This window comes from Natator depressus, chromosome 1, assembly GCF_965152275.1.
Source record: "Natator depressus isolate rNatDep1 chromosome 1, rNatDep2.hap1, whole genome shotgun sequence".
Taxonomy (NCBI): Eukaryota; Metazoa; Chordata; order Testudines; family Cheloniidae; genus Natator; species Natator depressus.
The window spans coordinates 275899338-275921274 of record NC_134234.1 but is presented as its reverse complement, the minus strand read 5'-3'; the positions used below and the strand labels follow the sequence as shown (position 1 = coordinate 275921274).

General features: G+C 41.0%; 1 protein-coding gene across 1 annotated transcript in view; it reads left to right on the top strand.

Annotated features, from left to right (window-relative positions):
* Positions 1 to 12357: 12357 nt before the first annotated feature.
* The window catches only part of PTPRQ (protein tyrosine phosphatase receptor type Q), a 207080-nt gene continuing 197500 nt past the window's right edge, over positions 12358 to 21937 (top strand). The window contains exons 1-6 of the mRNA XM_074941974.1: positions 12358 to 12776; positions 14078 to 14179; positions 14710 to 14790; positions 16655 to 16792; positions 17483 to 17618; positions 20244 to 20498. Coding sequence (XP_074798075.1) covers positions 14132 to 14179; positions 14710 to 14790; positions 16655 to 16792; positions 17483 to 17618; positions 20244 to 20498 — 658 coding nt within the window. The 5' untranslated portion in view covers positions 12358 to 12776; positions 14078 to 14131. The remainder of the gene's footprint in view (positions 12777 to 14077; positions 14180 to 14709; positions 14791 to 16654; positions 16793 to 17482; positions 17619 to 20243; positions 20499 to 21937) is intronic.

The window sequence follows — 21937 nt, the reverse complement described above, 5'->3', positions numbered from 1 at the left end:
TTCTTTTATATCAGATTATTAATTTGACAATTATTTACTTCTCTCCAATATGCTGCTGAAAACTAATTCGATTTTTAAAATTTAAACTTGATTGAATTGGGCCATCTGTATCCAAAAGTTAATTTTTGTGAAAACTTTTGCTTTTTTCTTATTAGCAGTTCCATTAGGCATTACTCAGTGACTGAAATCTGCTTAAACTTGAACCCACTGAGCAACATGATGAATGTAGTCGTCTTAATTTTGTATTTTTAAAAAACCTGTGGTCTAAATCCTAGTATAATGTTACATTCCTTAAATCCATGGCAGTTTGCTTTTTTAATATCATATATACATTTTAAATATTGTGATTGGATAGAAGGGGCCAAGTATGGAGGGTGGTTCAGACTTCTGTTAAAAATATGTAAAAACTGTGCCGTTCACCTTAGGCTTATACTTTAAATCAATTTTTAACTTTTTAAAACCAATCAGAGGAGAAATTGCTGTTTATTTTATGAGGCTGTTGGAGTGAGATTCTGTGAATGTATTCTGTTTTGAAAGTGGACCAGTGCACCTTCTGCTTTGGTTTTACCCTTTGTTTCATGGGTTGAAATGCTCATGTTCAGTACTTTTTATTTAAATTAACTAAATTTAAAGATTGTTTTAAAAGGAATATTAAGATTGGAAACACTTGCTGAATCTAAGTCTCAAATCATTTGGAGTCAAGAAAAACATGCTCCCTCTGAAAAGGATATAACATTGATTCTAAGGAGATAAGTGAAATTCATATATATAATTAGTCTGTGGATGCACATGGTCTGTATATTTGCTGCCAGAAGCGCTCTCCATTTTCTTAGCCATCAGCTATTTATTGTAATTCTTAAGAATTGAGAATCTAGCTTTATGCCCATTTGCAGAAGTATTGCTTACCCTAGAAACTCAGTGGTGAATTCCTACCCTGGTTGAAGTCATTGGTAGTTAAGCCATTGACTTCAGTGAGGCCAGGCGTTCACTCATGTTGTGTATTATTGTGAAACTAAAATTCTTGGCTAAGAATCTCAAAATTTCTTGGGCAAGCAATTCTCATACAATAGATATTTAAACTGTCAGAATTTAATAAAATAATAATGAGGTTGTATTATTATATTGTTTTTATAATGAGAAATAGTCAATATAAAAACACAAAATAAATATATTTAAAAGTTATGGCTGTTTTGTATCATTCATCACTTCATATGTGAAACCTAACTTTCCATCTTCTGTGAACTAAATTTGGCTGATTATGGAGAAAAATAGTATATACATTTAAATCAATCGCAGTTATTCATGACACCCTTCCTATGGATTCAAAGAAGGGACCATTGTGATCATCTAGTTTGACCATCTGTATAACACAGGTCATAGAACTTCTCCAGAATAATTTCTAGATCTTATCTTTTAGAAAAACATCTGTTCTTGATTTTAAAATGGCCGGTGATGGAGAAATACACCACAATGCTTTGTAACTTGTTCCAATGTATTTCCAAACAATTTGTTTAGCTTCACTTTCCAACCATTGGATCATATTATACCTTTGTATGCTAGATAGAAGAATCCATTATCAAATATTTGTTCCCCATGTATAATAAAAAAATTGTGAGTTGGGTTAATACTTTAAAATATTTTATCATAAATAAGGCTACAATTTAGTCATTGGCATTTTTAGTCAAAAGTCAAGGACAGGTCATGGGCAATAAACAAAAATTCACGGGCCCATGACCTGTCCATGATCTTTACTATAAATACCACTGACTAAATCATAGCGTCCCTGGGGCACTGCAGCTCTGGAGGAGCCCTGGGGCACAGCAGCTTTGGGGCGCCACCCACCGGCCGCTACTCCAGCTGCCCCCAAGACTGCTGCTCAGGTGGTCCCCGAGGCCAGACGCTGCTTGGGTGGTCACCAGGACCAGCTGCCCAGGGCTGTCCAAGCAGCGGCTGATGCGGCTGTCCCTGGGGCCGCTCCAGCAACAGCCAGTGCAAATGGCTGTGGGGCCGTTCCAGCAGCGGCCAGTGTGGCTGTCTCTGGGGCCACCTCAGGGGTTGGCCCTGAGATCAGCTGCTTGGATGGGCCTGGGGTCAGCCACACTGGCCGCTGCAGCTGTGGAAGTCACAGAAATCATGGAAAGTCACAGAATCCATGACTTCCGTGACAGACACGCAACCTTAATTATAAAAATGTAATCATTATAAAGAAATAATATTCATCTAATGGTCATAATAGAGTTGCTACCGTAGCAACAAGGATATATTTTTGGAATACTGCTTGTCTATTTTATTCTGTGTAGGGAAGGCAGATACAATAAATAGTCAGAAACAGGAACCAATCACTTTAGCCAGTTGAGACAATGACTGTGGCAGCAACATATAAAATATTATGGGTGAAATCCTGACCCCAGTGAATTCAGTGATAAAATTTATGTTGACTTCAGTGGGGCCAGGTTTTCACCTAGAGTTTTAATGAGTATATAGACCATGCTAAACATTCCATAAACTTTGAGCATAGAATCATAGAATAAAATATCAGGGTTGGAAGGGACCTCAGGAGGTCATCTAGTCCAACCCCCTGCTCAAAGCAGGACCGATCCCCAATTAAATCATCCCAGCCAGGGGTTTGTCAAGCCTGACCTTAAAAACTTCTAAGGAAGGAGATTCCACCACCTCCCTAGGTAACGCATTCCAGTGTTTCACCATGCTCCTAGTGAAAAAGTTTTTCCTAATATCCAACCTAAATCTCCCCCACTGCAACTTGAGACCATTACTCCTCGTTCTGTCATCTGCTACCACTGAGAACAGTCTAGATCCATCCTCTTTGGAACCCCCTTTCAGGTATTTGAAAGCAGCTATCAAATCCCCCCTCATTCTTCTCTTCCGCAGACTAAACAATTCCAGTTCCCTCAGCCTCTCCTCATAACTCATGTGTTCCAGTCCCCTAATCATTTTTGTTGCCCTCCGCTGGACTCTTTTTCCAATTTTTCCACATCCTTCTTGTAGTGTGGGGCCCAAAACTGGACACAGTACTCCAGATGAGGCCTCACCAATGTCGAATAGAGGGGAATGATCACGTCCCTCGATCTGCTGGCAATGCCCCTACTTATACATCCCAAAATGCCATTGGCCTTCTTGGCAACAAGGGCACACTGTTGACTCATATCCAGCTTCTCGTCCACTGTCACCCCTAGGTCCTTTTCTGCAGAACTGCTGCCTAGCCAATCGGTCCCTAGTCTGTAGCAGTGCATTGGATTCTTCTGTCCTAAGTGCACTTGTCCTTGTTGAACCTCATCAGATTTCTTTTGGCCCAATCTTCCAATTTGTCTAGGTCCCTCTGTATTCTATTCCTACCCTCCAGCGTATCTACCCCTCCTACCAGTTTAGTGTCATCTGCAAACTTGCTGAGGGTGCAGTCCACACCATCCTCCAGATCATTTATGAAGATATTGAACAAAACCGGCCCGAGGACCGACCCTTGGGGCACTCCACTTGATACCGGCTGCCAACTAGACATGGAGCCATTGATCACTACCCGTTGAGCCCGACAATCTAGCCAGCTTTCTATCCACCTTATAGTCCATTCATCCAGCCCATACTACTTTAACTTGCTGGCAAGAATACTGTGGGAGACAGTGTCAAAAGCTTTGCTAAAGTCAAGGAACAACACGTCCACTGCTTTCCCTTCATCCACAGAACCAGTTATCTCGTCATAGAAGGCAATTAGATTAGTCAGGCATGACTTGCCCTTGGTGAATCCATGCTGACTGTTCCTGATCACTTTCCTCTCCTCTAAGTGCTTCAGAATTGATTCCTTGAGGACCTGCTCCATGATTTTTCCAGGGACTGAGGTGAGGCTGACTGACCTGTAGTTTCCAGGATCCTCGTTCTTCCCTTTTTTAAAGATGGGCACTACATTAGCCTTTTTCCCGTCGTCCGGGACTTCCCCGATCGCCACGAGTTTTCAAAGATAACGGCCAATGGCTCTGCAATCACATCCGCCAACTCCTTTAGCACTCTCGGATGCAATGCATCCGGCCCCACGGACTTATGCATGTCCAGTTTTTCTAAATAGTCCCGAACCACTTCTTTCTCCACAGAGGGCTGGTCCCCTCCTCCTCATGCTGTGCTGCCCAGTGCAGTAGTCTGGGAGCTGACCTTATTCGTGAAGACAGAGGCAAAAAAAGCATTGAGTACATAGCTTTTTCACATCCTCTGTCACTAGGTTGCCTCCCTCATTCAGTAAGGGGTCCACACTTTCCTTTACTTTCTTCTTGTTGCTAACATACCTGAAGAAACCCTTCTTGTTACTCTTAACATCTCTTGCTAGCTGCAACTCCAGGTGTGATTTGGCCTTCCTGATTTCACTCCTGCATGCCCGAGCAATATTTTTATACTCATCCCTGGTCACTTGTCCAATCTTCCACTTCTTGTAAGCTTCTTTTTTGTATTTAAGATCAGCAAGGATTTCACTGTTAAGCCAAGCTGGTCGCCTGCCATATTTACTATTCTTTCTGCACATCGGGATGGTTTGTCGCTGTAACCTCAATAAGGATTCTTTAAAATACAGCCAGCTCTCCTGGACTCCTTTCCCCCTCATGTTATTCTCCCAAAGGATCTTGCCCATCAGTTCCCTGAGGGAGTCAAAGTCTGCTTTTCTGAAGTCCAGGGTCCGTATTCTGCTGCTTTCCTTTCTTCCTTGTGTCAGGATCCTGAACCCGACCATCTCATGGTCACTGCCTCCCAGGTTCCCATCCACTTTTGCTTCCCCTACTAATTCTTCCCGGTTTGTGAGCAGCAGGTCAAGAAGAGCTCTGCCCCTAGTTGGTTCCTCCAGCACTTGCACCAGGAAATTGTCCCCTACATTTTCCAAAAACTTCCTGGATTGTCTGTGCACCGCTGTATTGCTCTTCCAGCAGATATCAGGGTGATTGAAGTCTGCCATGAGAACCAGGGCGTGCGATCTAGTAACTTCTGCGAGTTGCCAGAAGAAAGCCTCGTCCACCTCATCCCCCTGGTCCAGTGGTCTATAGTAGACTCCCACCAGGACATCACCCTTGTTGCTCACACTTCTAAACTTAATCCAGAGACTCTCAGGTTTTTCTGCAGTTTCATACTTGAGCTCTGAGCAGTCATACTGCTCTCTTACATACAATGCAACTCCCCCACCTTTTCTGCCCTGCCCGTCCTTCCTGAACAGCTTATATCCATCCATGACAGTACTCCAGTCATGTGAGTTATCCCACCAAGTCTCTGTTATTCCAATCACATCATAATTCCTTGACTTTGCCAGGACTTCCAGTTCTCCCTGCTTGTTTCCCAGGCTTTGTGCATTTGTGTATAGGCACTTGAGATAACCCGCTGATTGCCCCTCTTTCTCAGTATGAGGCAGGAGCCCTCCCCTCTCACGCGCTCCTGCTCGTGCTTCCTCCCGGTATCCCACTTCTCCACTTACCTCAGGGCTTCGGTCTCCTTCCCCCGGTGAACCTAGTTTAAAGCCCTCCTCAATAGGTTGGCCAGCCTGCTTGCGAAGATGCTCTTCCCTCTCTTCGTTAGGTGGAGCCCATCTCTGCCTAGCACTCCTCCTTCTTGGAACACCATCCCATGGTCAAAGAATCCAAAGCCTTCTCTCCGACACCACCTGCGTAGCCATTCGTTGACTTCCACGATTCGACGGTCTCTACCCAGGCCTTTTCCTTCCACGGTGAGGATGGACGAGAACACCACTTGCGCCTCAAACTCCTTTATCCTTCTTCCCAGAGCCACGTAGTCTGCAGTGATCCGCTCAAGGTCATTCTTGGCGGTATCACTGGTGCCCACATGGAGAAGCAGGAAGGGGTAGTGATCCAAGGGCTTGATGAGTCTCGGCAGTCTCTCCGTCACATCATGAATCTTAGCTCCTGGGAAGCAGCAGACTTCTCGGTTTTCCTGGTCGGGGCGGCAGATAGATGACTCAGTCCCCCTGAGGAGAGAGTCCCCGACCACCACCACCTGCCTCCTTCTCTTGGGAGTGGTGGTCATGGAACCCCCAACCCTAGGACAGTGCATCTCATGCCTTTCCAATCGGCGGAGTCTCCTTCTGCTCCCTTCCCTCAGACGTATCATCTGGTCCGCTCTCTGCATTAGCACCTGTGTAGAGAACATGAAAATGGTTACTTACCTGTATCTGCGTTGCTGGTACATGGACGTTCCCCTTTTTTCTTCTGGAGGTCACATGATGCCAAATTTCTTCACCATCCTCCTGTCCCCGATGTGCAGTCTGCTCTGAATCTTCAGAACCTTGTGCCCATAGAAGCATATCCTGACATCTGTCCAGGAAATCTTCAGTTTCTCTTATGCAACGCAGGGTCGATACCTGTTGCTCCAGACCTTGAACCTTCTCTTCCAATATGGAGACCAGCTTACACTTTGTACAGACAAAGTCGCTTCTGTCCTGTGGAAGAAAGACAAACATAGCACATCCAGTGCAGATAACACATCCAGTGTGAGCAAATTAGATGGTTAAGTAGAATACAGCATTATAAATATGGATAGGATTCAGGTTCTCTCACAGAAGCAAATCTTGCTCATTTTATTCATGTAAACTTCTGAATGAAGTCATATGCACAAAGATATAAGGCTATGGAATTAGGACTTGTGTGACAGATATTTTGTTATTACTAAAACATTACATACTGGGACCTAGAACCAAAATGTGCCTCGCTAGTGCTGTAGGAGTTCATGACCATAATTATAAACATAACTTACTTTCATTTGTTAGCCTATATTCAAAGTTTGTATAACAGTGCAATATATTGGAAGGACAAATATTCAAAAAAGAAAATGTTGTCAAGAGGTTTTGGCATATAGAGATAGGAATCTTATTTTTATATCTACAGGGAATTGGGCCAATACTTATTAATGTATTTAGTGTTTGTCAAATAATGCTACAAGTTTAAATATGATACAAGAGATTTAATCATTGAACACTTGATGTGTTTTCATAGAATATCATGGTTGAGGCGGGATCTCAGGAGGTCATCTAGTCCAACCCCCTGCTCAAAGCAGGACCAATCCCCAATTTTTGCCCCAGATCCCTAAATGGCCCCCTCAAGGATTGAATTCACAACCCTGGGTTTAGCAGGCCAATGCTCAAACCACTGAGCTATCCCTCCCCCAAATTTTGATTGAAATGGTAAATGATACATTTGTATACAAAATGTTTTTGTAACACTTAGCATTTATTTGTAATTAAAGAGTTATCAATAAACATAATATTTTGAAAAATCACTTGAATTGCAATGAATCAATACCAATGTAACTAATTAAAAATACAGCATGTCTTTTAAAAAGAAAAGGAGGACTTGTGGCACCTTAGAGACTAACAAATTTATTTGAGCATAAGCTTTCGTAAGCTAGAGCTCACTTAAGTAACTCACATATTCCTAAAAAGAAAAGGAGTACTTGTGGCACCTTAGAGACTAACAAATTTATTTGAGCATAAGCTTTCATGAGCTACAGCTCACTTCATCGGATGCATTAAGTGGAAAATACAGTGCGGAGATTTATATACATAGAGAACATGAAACAATAGGTGTTACCATACACACTGTAACCAGAGTGATCACTTAAGGTGAGCTATTACCAGCAGGAGAGCTGGGGGGTAGGGGGGAAGGGGGGAAAAGCTCTCTGAATGCATCCAATGAAGTGAGCTGCAGCTCACAAAAGCTTATGCTCAAATAAATTTGTTAGTCTCTAAGGTGCCACAAGTACTCCTTTTCTTTTTGCGAATACAGACTAACACGACTGCTACTCTGAACCCTCACATGCTCCTATAAACATCAGCTATAACCCAGAGTCTTATGTTACACTAGATGTACAGACATTTAAAGATTTGTAATTAGTCTCATGAAGATATGTAATGGGGACTATTAAAAGACTTTTTCCTAGTTTCAGGGTTTGTTCCAACTACTGAAGCTAATGGGAGTTGGATCAGATCCTCGCTGAAAATCTAGAGCAAACTTTTTCCTTTTCTTGGACCAGTTCCTGCTCCAGTGATGGATTATTTTTTGTATAATTTTACTTCATCTGTAAATTACTTTGTAGTGCACTGAGTAATAGGCATTCAGAATTCCGCTCTGAAGAGGAAAAATTATTGGGGGTAATTCACTGGTGCAAGGGCCTCTGCAGTACTAAAGCCCCACATAGGGCTGTGCTTGTGGTAAGACAGGTGCACCTGTGCATCACCTATGTGCTATGGAAAGGATCTCCAACACAGGCCCATTCTCTCACAGAATAGCATAATGGAAATGAGGCAGGGTCACATATCTACATCTGTGTAAATCCAGTGGCCCCAGCTCCCTGTGCAACTGGCACAAAAGGGCTGTGGCCACTATTTCAACTCAAAGGCTGGAGTAGTACCTGAAGGAAGTGGGAGGTAGGATGGGGAGACTAGCAGCCATGTTCCCTAGCTCTGGTTTGGAAGGGTTGTATTTCACCTTGCCAACAATTCTGCATTTCTTCCACATAAATGCCTGAATACTCTAAGCTTTATGTGGTTTGAATAGATTTCATCCATTTCATATACTTTAATTAAAGTACATTCTAAGGCATTGCTACAGAGAGACAGTAGCCCATCTGTAATTGGGATTGTGTGTGTGTGTGTTTTCCCCCCTCACTATTTACATTTAAAGTTTCTGAGGTATGGAAGCTGGAAAAATTAGGAGTAAATCAACATTGGCAAATTGTTAGCATACTTTTTTGGACATCATATCTCAAAATCCATGAGAAACTTCAAATTTATTCACAAATTCTTGAATGCCTATTGACCATTTTGGAACTATATCTTTTACCTGCCTCCACGGCACTCCTGCTTACAAACAAAGGGCCTGATCCTGTATGTAATTGAACTCAGTGGCAGAATTTCTTTTGACTTCAGAGGATGGAGGATTGGCCCCAATTCTGCAAAACTATGAATATACAATTAGTATTTTTACTTTCCTAAGTAGCTCTATTGTGTTTTCTGGTGTTATTTCTGAGTAAGAGTTTGGGAGAACTAAACTTGTTAAGGTTGTATACAAGTTCTTATGTTACATTTTGGGCACTATACTGGTGAAAAACTCAAACTTAAACATTTGCTGGAAATGCTGAATAAAAGAAAAATATTTGTTTGGGGAGTACTCTTTTGATTAAAGTGGAATGTTCCACACACACATACACACTTTATTGAGTGGGGCTTTAATAAAATACCTTTAAAACTGCCCATTTGGTTTAATCACAGCAACTTGGGTCACTTGTTTCTTTTTTTGTTTTTGTCAACGAGACCTGGAGAATGCAGGGAATTTGTAAGCCCAAAACTTCTTAGGCAGCAGAAATTTAGGTCACTTGGTTTACTCAAAAGCTATGCAAGCTCTGACTAAAATGTCACTGTTGTTTACTTCACAAGTTCAGTGTTGTGTGCAGCTCTTAGAAAAATCCTATAATGTAACATGACCAGTGAATATCTCATGATACAGAAATATTGCACCGTATGTGACTGTAGAACCTGAAGACATAACCACATAAGGAAATGTGCGTCCAGAATTGTCCATGTTTGATAGGGCTACTTATTTTTATTTATACCTTGATTGATTTATCTAGCAGTTAGAATATTCAATTTTTGAGTTTATATATTATCCATTATGAAACTAAGACTTAATTTCAATGGTTTTTTTAACAGAATTAACTACCATTTTAAAACTTATTTTTGGAAGGCTGGGATGCTGAATGTCTCACAGCACAGGAGATTTTCTTTTTTAGAACACTGGTTCAAATCCAGCCAAGGATGCTGGTCCCCAAAAGTCATTACTATCTGAGGGGCTTTTCAGTGGCCTTTGTGTCATGAGTTAGTGGGCCCAGCCCTATTATTTGTTTGTTGATGTTTTCATTGGTAGCCCTGCTAGTAGCCTCAGCAGAGAGGCAAAGAACTGAATAACTATGGAGAATCAGATCCCAATTCTGCTCCTTGAAAGGCGATGGGAATTTTGTCAGTGATTTCAATAGGCACTGAATAGGACCCCAATTATAATTTCATCTCTAGAGCTGATCTCTCTGTAGGTAATATACACTATTGAGACAATGTGGGAAGCTTGCATCAATGTTCATGTTGAATCTGTTCTGCGGATAAATGGAAGACTTAATTCCTAAATGATTTCAGTCTAGTACCCTTCATGACAACTAAATGTACATAAAAAATAATTTTCATTTTTTTTATCCTGAATCTCACTAATTGAAAGTATATGGTATGATAGTTGCTTCTGATTCTCTCTGTTACTGATGATTTTCAGAAATATACTCTGGAGATCTAAAATACATTTTAGATAAAAGTATTTCTTAAAAGCAGTTAATGTAATATTTTAAACAGTTTACACCTTTGACATTTGTAGTGTTATACTTAAACAAACAGACCCCTAAAACGACACTGTTGGGCTGGTTTCAGAGTAACAGCTGTGTTAGTCTGTATTCGCAGAAAGAAAAGGAGTACTAGTGGCACCTTAGAGACTAACCAATTTATTTGAGCATAAGCTTTCGTGAGCTACGGCTCACTTCATCGGATGCATTCAGTGGAAATGCATCTGATGAAGTGAGCTGTAGCTCATGAAAGCTTATGCTCAAATAAATTGGTTAGTCTCTAAGGTGCAACTCGTACTCCTTTTCTTACTGTTGGGCTGGAGTTGTTTTTATTTTCAAGTAAAGAAAACATAAATAACATCCATTCTGTTTGTTCTCTTGAATTTACAGCAGTCAGAACTGTATTTCAGATATGACTGTAAATCATATTACTGATAAGTAATACAATAAATTAACAAAAATGCCAAATTATATTGCAGCTACTAGTAGCATATGTTAGCCCCAGTGCTAGTTTCAGCATTAGGAAACAGACTAGTTTCTTAGCACACACATTTAGATTATAATTCCCTGACCCAGGCTCTAGTCCAGCCTTTATTTTTTTTATTTTCATACCAACATATTAATTCTGCAATAATAAAGCATTTAGCCATAAAAGGTTCATTTCCCCTTAACGCAGAATGTCTATGATTTTGAAGCATACGGGATAAAACAGAAGTCAACTCTCTTTTAGTGAGCCGTTGGAAGGTTAGGCGACGCGAGGTTAAGCATCGAGCAGCTGATACTTGGTGGGACACGGGGTACCCCTGGTCTGTGCTGATGCAACGTTGCGACCAGCATCGTGTCAGCGCACTTGGTTCTTCACATTCCCGTTCAGCGGCAGTAACATGGGGGAGAGAAGCCAAGCCCAGGGACAGAGTGCACCTAAAACGTTGGGGAAGACGGGAGGAATGTGGAACCCTTGTGCAAAGCTGCTTATCCCCCCACAGGGAAAACTTCGCACTAAATGGGCATTAAAAAATCACTCGGCTTCCATTCTAGCCCCAGGGCTCCCCACCCGCAGCCGCCGCGCTACAGCAGGGAGACGACCCGCAGCTGGAAGCCGGCGCTGTTTAGACTCACTCGGGCAGGAGCAAGGCTGGCCAGTCGCCCTTGAGAGAGAGGAGATGGGCAGAGGTGAGTGGACGGCGCGGGTAGCACCTGTCCGAGCTCGGGGATCGGGCTCCAGACCGGCGCACCCTTGCGTTTGGATGGAGGAGCGGAGAGAGGGGGGGTCCCCTGGCTGCTCCTTCTTGGGGCAGCAGCGTCCCGTGCTAGAGCTCGCTCACCGCCCCCCGCCCCGGGCACGGCCTGGCTGAGATTCCCGCCACGCCCTGAGGCTGAGCACAGCCTGTTGCTCGCCCGCTCCCCGCGTCTCCATGGAGATCTCCCCTCAGCAGCCCAACACAGGGAACGGGGCACCAAGCACCGGAACAAATGGCGGGCGGCCGGGCGGGCAGGGCAGCGAGCGGGACTCAGCGGCCGGACAGGCGAGCAGGTGGGGCCCGCGCGCAGCTCGCTGCGGGCCTGGGCAGCGGCGCCCTCTTGCGGCTCCTCCGGGCGGGGAGCCGGGCTGCCTGTGAAAGGGGCCGAGGATGCACTCGCTGCCCCCGGGAGCAAAGCGGGCAGGGGCCGGGAGCCGCAGCTGTGCCCGGCGCTGCTGGGGCCCGGACCGCCAGGCTCCGGCTCCGGCTCCGGCTCCGGGGCGCCCTCCTTCCCCGCCCTCAGCTCCCTGCCGGCGTCGGCTCCAGCTGCTCGCCGGCTCCGGGCCTCCTCTCGTGCCTGGCAGCCTCACCCAAGGGCCGCTGCTGGAAGAGCCGGGCCCCGGCGCACCTGCCGCCCGGCGGGCATGGAGCGGGGAGCTGGGTCGGCACAGGGAGCCCTGGAGGGTCCCCAAGCTGTTTGGAGGAGGGCTTTAGACACCGCTTCCCGAGGGTGTTTGCAAAGGGCCGAGGGGCTGTAAGAACAGATCTAGTCCCGGCGTCCTGCCTCCTTCAAAACTCCGGTTCTGCCCCTCCAGGGCGTTAGCATCGGGCCCTGCATGAGTCAACGACTGCGCCCAGATTCTGCTGCCTTTCCTCCGTGTGAGTAATAGCGGCTGGCGCAGTAACACATTGCCAGGCTGAGGAAAGGGAGCAGAATCCGGCCCTAGCTGTTGACTCATGTAGGACCCGATCCTGAAGCACTGTTGTTAGCCGAGTTGTGTTGGCAGCGTAAGTTACTGCTCAGGGTGGCAGAATCTGTGCCTGCCCCAGAGTAATAACTTTCAACACACCGTCACTGACTGATTGCGGGGACTGCTCCAGCTTCAAATCATGTATCTACCTAAAGGGCTCCTGGACTGGGGCCTGAGTGAAGGTCACTTTTAGGAGGTGAATGTTTTAAAATTCATAGTGTTGAGGATTGCAGTAATGAAGGATTGCCTTGCCAAAACAGTGACATTTCTTTATTTTCATCTTGCTTGCTAAGATTTGGGGCACACTTAAGCTTTTTGATGTTGACACAACGGTGCTTGCAGAATTAAAATGCTTTTGAATAAGCATGCTGGATTAATGTGTGTGAATTTGGAAGTATATCTGCTACATTTTTAGAATAGAATTTTCTATTAATGCTTGTCTAAATTATTAAAGCAATTTCCAATGAATGATGTACATACACATTTGTGTGTGGGTGTATGACGTCTCTTCTGATGAACAAGTTATTTTACATCATTTACTATAATTTTATGTAGTCATCTAGTAGTTAATTGTATTCATTTTGGTGCTGTTGGACATCTTTGTAAAAACACCCATTAATGTGCACTTTGTATTTGATGATGCATCCTTAAGAGACAAAATATTGCCTATGTTGATAGAATGTACAGGTGAGTTCAGTGCAGTACTTCTAACAAACAATAGTTTAAAAGTAACTTACAAGAAGTGTGCATTATGGGCATGATCCAATTCCACTGAAGCCAGCAAAGGATATTTAAGAACGGCCATAATGGGTCAGACCAAAGGTCTATCTAGCCTAGCATCCTGTCTTCTGACAGTGGCCAATGCTAGGTGCTTCAGATGGAATGAAAAGAACAGGTAAGCATCAATGATCCATCCCCTGTTCCCCATTCCCAGTTTCTGGCAAAACCGAGGCTAGGGACACACCATCCTTGCCCATCCTGACTAATAGCCATTGGTGGACCCATCCTCCATGCATTTATCAAGTTCTTTTTTTAATCCTGTTATATTCTTGGCTTCACAACATCCTCTGGTAAAGAGTTCCACTGACTTCACTGAGTTTTGGATCAGGCCCTAAATCTGGGGCCAAATCCTGCTCATACATGTAGACTCATTAAAATTACCCTTGTGGGAGTAAAACAAACAACAGCTGGTCCTGGATGTATCCAATATAATGTCTGATCCTGTAATCGTTATTTAGGCAAAAGATAAACATCATTTTGAAGGTGAGAATTCTGCTGTATAAGAGGGAGGAGACTGATCCAGAGCTCATTGGAGTCTATAAGAGTCTGTCATTGAGTTCATTAGGCAAGAAGAGCCAGGCCCATAGTGGAGGAGTGTAAATCTAGAATAGTATTGAACTTCAGTTATATCAATATAAAGTGTTAACATGCATGTTCATTATCTTAATTTCCTCCTCATTTTATCTTAAAATATTCCAACATAATTTTGTTTTGAAGCTGTTAAAATTCAGACACATAATAAACACTGGGATTATAAAACTTTCTTTCCATATGGACAAAATGAATCTGCTGCTGCTGCTGTTAGAATATATATTTCAGGTAAGAATTTTTTTCTTTGATGTTTTAATTGAAGTGTGCAAAGTTATGGTTACTGGTTAGACTCCTTTTTGTCATTCTAACCATCACAATAAATTGTAATGTATAGTAACCACTCTGTGGTTCCGACTCTGCTGCTGTTGAAGTCAATGAAAGTTTACCTTTTATTTTAGTGGAAACATGATTGGGTCCTATGGTAGGTAGGTAGGTGGTGAAAATGAAGTGTAAGGACTTGTGCCTAAACCCTTTTTTGTCAGTTTAAAGGCTCCCATTGATTTCAGTGGACTTCGGATAAGACCCTAAATGAGATTCAAAATATTGAAAATAGTTTTTGGAAAAAGAAGTAGAAGGAAAATTATAAGCTGAAGTCCCTTTTTGTCCTTTATGATCACAAGTTCTGCATGGTAGAATATCTGAATACATTTGTAAATTTGAAGAATTAAGTGATTTTTGGTAGGTTTTCCATTATATTTGATATTGTGAGATGCTTTGCTCTTGTTTTTGATCTAACAATGTATATTTGCTTATCGCAGTTGCAGGAAGCCACCATGCAAAACAGAGCACAAGTTGGAATGGAAGGAGCTAATCTATCATTTACAGAAATCTTACCAATTGTATGAATTGCTTGTTACATTTCAAAGCTGATTTTCTTCTGTTCAGAATGAAGAACTTTCACTACATTATTTTCAGTGTAAATTTCTGCATTTCTCCAGCTTGCTTTACAAGTATAGTTTTAAAGCCTATTATTCTTTTCCTGAGCATATCTAACTTCTCAGTGAACCCTATTGTTTATGGCACACATGTCAGTGTAACGTGGATTCCTTGGCTCCCAAGAAGAGGCTTGCACCATTCTTGTGAAATGTAAACTATACTTCGAATGTGAATTATTATTAAGATCTTAGAAGATTTACATAGTCATGTCAATTTGGCATTAGACATAACAAATGACCCTAAAACAGCAAACTGAGTACCATATCATGATGTATTCACAAAGGGCAAAGCTATATGGAAAATTTATCCTTTTACATTCTGTGTTCAGTTTTTACTACAATACATCACTTTGCAGTATAACACCACATAATACAATCAATACAATACAATTAGATTTAGCTTTTATTGTGGAGTAGAATGGTTGCTACTAGTTCAGGCTATGACTTTTTTGAGATACATTTTGGGTTTTTGTTTCGAGTATTCCATTCAAGGTAAATGGAAATATAAACAGGTAAAGTGCTAAAATCTTTAAATAACCCTAACCTGTATTATATCTAATATAGAGACTGGCAGTTCAGGCCCAAACTCCTTAGAATTTCAGACATGGTTCAGATTTGTATCTCCAGATACTAAATGAGCCCCCTATGTTTTTGGTTCCAGGTCAGACCCAAAATCAGCAGGGGTCTGTTTTCCTGAATGGGTCTAACCAAAGTCCTGTAAGAACAAATGTATCATTAAAATAATAGGAGTAAAATATTTGCATCTTAAAATGATTCAGTTTCTATCATAAGAACAGCTCTGCACAGGAAGGGTGAGTGAGAAGTTCAGCAGAAGTAAGCTAGTTCCCCACTTCATGTACACTTCTGTTCCTGATTCTGGATGTGCAGAGGCTGGGATGGTTACTAAGGATAAAGTAAACTCTTCACTATGTTCTGAGGGTGGGAGCCAGGGAATCTGGGAGGTTTGGGGCTCAGGTCCCAAGGACCATATTTAAACAAAACCAGCAAAACTTAAAAGGAACTGGAGCTCTCTTCTCAGCACTATATTAACCCTACTACTCCACATTGCTTGTTCGGAGAGAGCAGTAAACCCTACCCTCATTATTACAGCTGGCAGAATAATAATCGCTGCTCAATTTATTTGATGAATTTCATAGTATATTTCAAATACTTTTTTTTTCATTTTTTGCCCAGCTTTACATATTTCTGTTGAGGACAGTTTTCTTGATTTAAGCAGAGCTGCCTCTTCTTCTTTCCCTCTCAAAACTTGCAGTTTCAGAGTGGAATTTTGGCTCTATGAAACTCTCCCAATCAAAACAATCCCATTTGAGCATCACAAAGGAGCTCTCTGCTCATCCTCATAATCTACAGTGCCTTTAAAAATTATTCCCTGGATGAGTACCAGTGTGAGGTAGCACTTCGTGAGTGCATTCCCTGCCTGAATTCCTATGATGATAATTGCCATACTGGAATCACAGACTGCATTCCTGACAATGGAGTGGGTTTGGGCCACAGCTGATGTTACTTAGCTACATCTGAGATGAAGAGAAGTCATTAGTATCTGTATCTGCAGAACCTGTGAATATAATGGAGCTTCTAAGGACATCGCAGTTGGACAGGCAGTTTTGGTCTGGGTAGAATCCAATGGTAAATGGCAGTATGTAAACAGAACAAGTAACCATAGAAAGAGTTTAATCATTTCCTCAAATTTGCTTTACTTCTACTGCATGTTCTGTTAAAATACATATTGTGTACTTTTGTATTGCAGGTTTCAAAGAGTCTAGATTGTGACCAAGTGAAAAAATCCACTAGAGCAGTTTCGGTGGTGTGGTCTGAGTTCCCAAAAGGAGAAAATCCAGACTTTTATGTTGTAACATATAAGCTTACAGATGATTTCCATCAAAAAGTAAACTATTTATTTCATAATTTTGAGCTGTAAATAGTTTTCCGTTTATTTAAATTTTATGTGCCAGTAGAAAATGGCCTTTGATTTTAAATAACAGAGATGAATGTGCCATAGTTTAATTGATCGAGTGAAAGTTTAGAAAAATTAGTACCCAATTCCGCAATTGACTTCATGTGCCCACAGTTGAAGCCAATGGGACTCAAGCATGCACTTTAAGTGCTTCGCTGAATAGGGGTAGGCTTAAGCATTTGCGTAGTTAAGCATGTGCATAAGTGGTTTGCTGAGTCAAGGGCTGTGTGAGGCTAATGCTGCCATTTGACACTAAGCTCTCCTAAAAAGGTACAGTTGCTGTGCTTCCTGGTGCTCAGTCTAGGAGGCATTATTTCGTACATGCCTTGTGGAACTCCCATCTGTGCAGAACTCACATCATCCTTCCCTCTCCCACTCCCCTTCCCCCCATACAAGGTTGGGCTTTAAAGACTCAAAACAGCCATAAATATTTTTTTTTATAAATATTTGTTGAATATTTCATAGTTGAATTGAGAGGAAATAGTTTGACACACTGCTGTATTTGATTAATATCCTCTTTTAAAATGCAAGTACCCCGTTTACACTAGAGATGATTTTTATTAATTCTCTTTTGTATTACATTAACATCTCATTAAATCAACAAATTATTTTAAATTTCAGATTGTAGAAAACATTTCTTCAGTTGTGCTAAAACCTCTGAATTCCATAATTCTGCTAGAAGAAGGAAAGAAATATGATGTCACAATAGAATCAATAAAGAATGGGGCAATTTTAAGTGTAAAGTCATTTAAGACACGTAAGTAATAGAACATAAAATACCTTTTGGCATCATCATAGACTACTTTATTATTGAAGATAAAATAAAAAGATAGGGGATGAGCTCCTGGCCTCATTACAGTCAATGGAAAATTTTCAATGAACTTCAGTTGGGCCAGGATTCCTTCCCTGATTTAAAGGAAGACCATCTTCACAATAACTTGTTGCGTATTGTAATGATCAGGTTAACCAACAAGGTGCAAAAACAGTGGTCTTGTGATTATTATTATTATTATTTATTATTATTTTATTTTTTTTTTTACTTGTGGCTGAGATGTACTTCCCTGAGAGAAATGAATTATAAAGTGGGCCAACAGCAAAGTTATTGATAGTCTTGCCATTGTAGACCAGTTTAAGGGTGTAATATTATATCTACAGTAAAAATTGAAATTAATTATTGTACTTGGGTTTGGTTGGTTTTTTTTCATGTTGACATCCCTTCATCTAGAATGGAGAAGAGGAGAAGGTGATTGTGGGCTAGTGGTTAGAATGAAGAATTAGGGAGCAGACTTATTGGGCCAGATTTTTAGCACAGGAGTGTGTGTGTTAGGGATGGGGAGGCAGGGGAATTCAGCAGGGAACTGCTTGTGGTATTATGCCAGATAATAGCTCCTCCACATCAGGGGGAATTCTCAGAGGCCAGCTGCAGTCAGATTCCAGCCTGTATGCTGCCTGAGTGGTGCAAGGTGCCAGATTTGGAAAGCAAATCTGACCCTTGGGGTACATCTACACTGCAAACAAACAAACAACCCCCAAAACAAACAAAACCCCCGAGGCAACAAGTCTAGAGCCTGGGTCAACTCAGGCTTACACCATGGAGCTAAAAATAACAGTGTCGATGATCCTGTTTGGGCTGGAGCCTGGGCTTTGTGATCCTTCACCCTAACCAGGTCTCAGAGCCCACAGTTGACCCAGGCTGTACCTGGCTGCTGCTGGGTTTTTTCTTCAGCGTAGCTGTATGCATAGGCTGTATTTCTTTTGAGACCTTGTTCAAGTCAGTTCATTTTTCTGTACCTCAGTTTATCATTTGTAAAATGGGTACAAAAATACTTAACTATTTCATAGGGATTTTGTGAATCTTGATTAATTAATATTTATAAAGCTCTTGGAGACACTGGGAGGAAAGTAGGTTTTGTAGGGGTGTAATTCACACTAGTGCAGAGGGCCTGCATGAAGTATTATGGCAATAGTTAACTTCATTTAAACCCTAAAATGGGTAGTAAGTGGTAACTCTGCCTGGGTTGAATTTCACCCTAATTGCAAAGAATTATTAAGGTATCATGAGTATGGCTGAACAGATAATTGATTTTTTCAGTTCAAATGAAAAACAATTTTTTTTGAGTCAACCCGTAAAGGACACTTTTTATTTTTCTTGCTGAAATTAAAAACTGAAAAAAAAAATCATTTCAGGTTGAATAAAATGGTTTGTTAAACCCAAAACAAAATTTTTGGTGTACATTTTGTTTGTTTAGATTTTGGGTATATTTTGCTCTTTTTTTAAAATAAAGCAAGCTAAATTTTGAAACAAAATGTAATTTCAAAATCAAAAGTCAAAACATTTCAGTTCAAAACTGTCAAAACAACATTTTGACTTTAAAAACAATATTTTTTTTCCCTTGGCTGAAACATTTGGCCTGAATTCACAGATAGTTTTGGTCAGCCTGAAGCTGCATGGTGGATCAACTATTTGTTCAAAAAAATTCACTCAGCTCTAATCATGAGGCCCTCAATCCTATGGAACATTTGAATGATTTTCTTTGTGTCTCCCTAGTGAACCCTAAAAGAAACCATGGTCTAAGCAGTAATATCATTGTTTGATCAACTAACACTCATGGCTTTAATTTCAGTTTCATAATAGGTCAGGGTCACCACCCATATTACTCAATTGGAGCTTCAGCAGCAGCAGTAGTAGCAAGAATAGATTGCAACCTCTTGAGTTTAAGAGGGAGATTTTGAAAAAGTCCTAAAGAATTTAGGAGCACAACTCCCATTGATTTTAAAAGTGCTTTTAAAAGTCTCTCTCTAAAGCATTACCTCTAAGACATTCCAACATCTTGCCAATCTGGAAATGAAAGACCAGAATCAGGATTTAAATTTAGATCTGTGACCTAAACCTGTGAAGTCCTGAGTCTCTGTAGTGGCATCCGTTGACAATAGTGGGAGCAGAGGGCACTCAGCAGCATGCAGGAGTCTCAGTATTTCTCAGGATTGTGGTGCTACCATGTTTGTGCTCTTGGCCAACATATGTTGTTCATAAATATTGAACCAAGCTGCATTACAGAATTTACACCTTTATACTCACACTGTCTTTTATTTATATGCTTTCTAAGTTTATTTGCATTTCTTTCTACTGAATACAGTGATTATTTCAATTTTATGTTTACATACTGTTAGAAACTATTTTAGTGTGCAATTCCATGCTTCCTTGTTCTGGTTGGTTTTAAGTTGCAGCTAAACAGGAAATACATTTTTGTTTTAATTGTAGTGTGTCCCTCATCCCTTCCTGAAATACACTTGTTTCTTATACAGTGTGTAAAAATTAACATATGTATTGTACTTATTAATCAATTATTGTAAAAGTATATAATTTTCTTTGCTCTGTTAGGTGGAATTTCAGGCAACAGTATCAAAACACTTGTGACAAGTACTACAGTATCTTTTAACTGGAGTATTCTAGCCAGTGAATTTTCAGTTTCAGTTTCACTGAATAACACTTTGCGGATTATACAACAAAATGATGTCTTCTCTGAGTGGGATCATTTGATGCCTGCAACCTTGTATACCTTTACGTTTGAATTTAAACAGCTGCAACTTGAATTTATAAATGTTTTTCAAGCCATGGATATTCAAGTTGAAACAGGTATATACTCTAGTTTATCACGATCACAAAGATCATGAAAGATGACACTGATTACTTTAAGAGAAAATTTCAAAAAATATTATGTGTACTCAGCAGTACTGTGAAGTCCTGAGTCCCTGTAGTGGCCTCCGTTGACAACAGTGGGAGCAGAAGGCACTCAGCAGCATGCAGGAGGCTCTCAGCATTTCGCAGGATTTTAAATTAATTTTAGCCATTCTTAAATTCCTTTTGTGTTTGCTTTCCAAAACACTAGGAGAAATAGAGTTTTAATAGCACAGATGTTTGTAGAAAGCATATTTCAAAGTCACATTGATGAGTATTTATGGAAACAAAATTTTAAATTTGCATGTGCAAGTATTTCCTCATTAAGTCAAAAAACAGAAACAATACCTTGTGACTGATTTGACCAATTTAAACAAAGCAACCTAGTTTGAATTTCAGATGTTGAGATGTTAGATTTGAAGCAACCTGTGATCAGTCCATCGAGTTAAAAAAAATTGTTGAAAAAAAATCATTCGATAAATTCAAGGAAATTGTGATCTGTTTATAGATATTCCTAAAGAAGAAAATGAGGCTATATTCAATTACAAAATTATTTGTTATGAATTATTCGCTTGGCTGTACTGTCTAGCAGGTGTCTGCAATAACATTATGATACACTGATATCCTGAAGGGGCACTAGCCTTGTCATAGCATATGCATGCTGAAGAAGCTAATAACCTTACAATCTAAAGTACTGATCTTGTAAGGTGATCTGCACAGGTGGATCTCCTGTGTTGATATGATCCCATTGACTTCAGTGGAGCTTTACACGGATATTGAGGGTCCATCCATATGGATCAGTTTGCAGTACTTGAACCAAAGACTTAAAAATCTAAGACAAAGTCAACACAATCACAGTTTTTGAAACATGGGTAGATTTTGTTGTTGGGTCATGCAAGGAGCAGTTGTCAAGTGCGGGAATAGTAAAGCTTTTAAGGAATTGCCATTATTTGAAAATTAGATTTGGTTCTCTGTCATTGAAACTGCAAGAGAGAAAAACATGGTGACCAAGAATATTTCCTTTGTCAACTTCCAACCTGGCCAGAGGTACTTTCTGAAAGTTGAATAAAACCACCATAATTTGATAAAATGACAATTCCTCCTGCATCTCTCACAAAAAAAATTCCCTCCTAGCCTATGCATATGCAAAGGTACATTTTTCTAGATGGGCATAAATGAAGCTCAGAAAGTGACTTGCAGAAGAATTCATAGGAAGCTTGTGGCAGACCTGGAAACACATCCTTAATCTGTGATTAGAGCACAGTGCCTCTCATACAAATTGACTTAAATCTATTGAAATATGGAACTACCCATGCTTACCTAATTTTGCTAAGTGCTTTGAGGCACTTTGGCCTAATAGGTCAGCTGTTGGCTGTGGAATTATGCAATATGGTTTC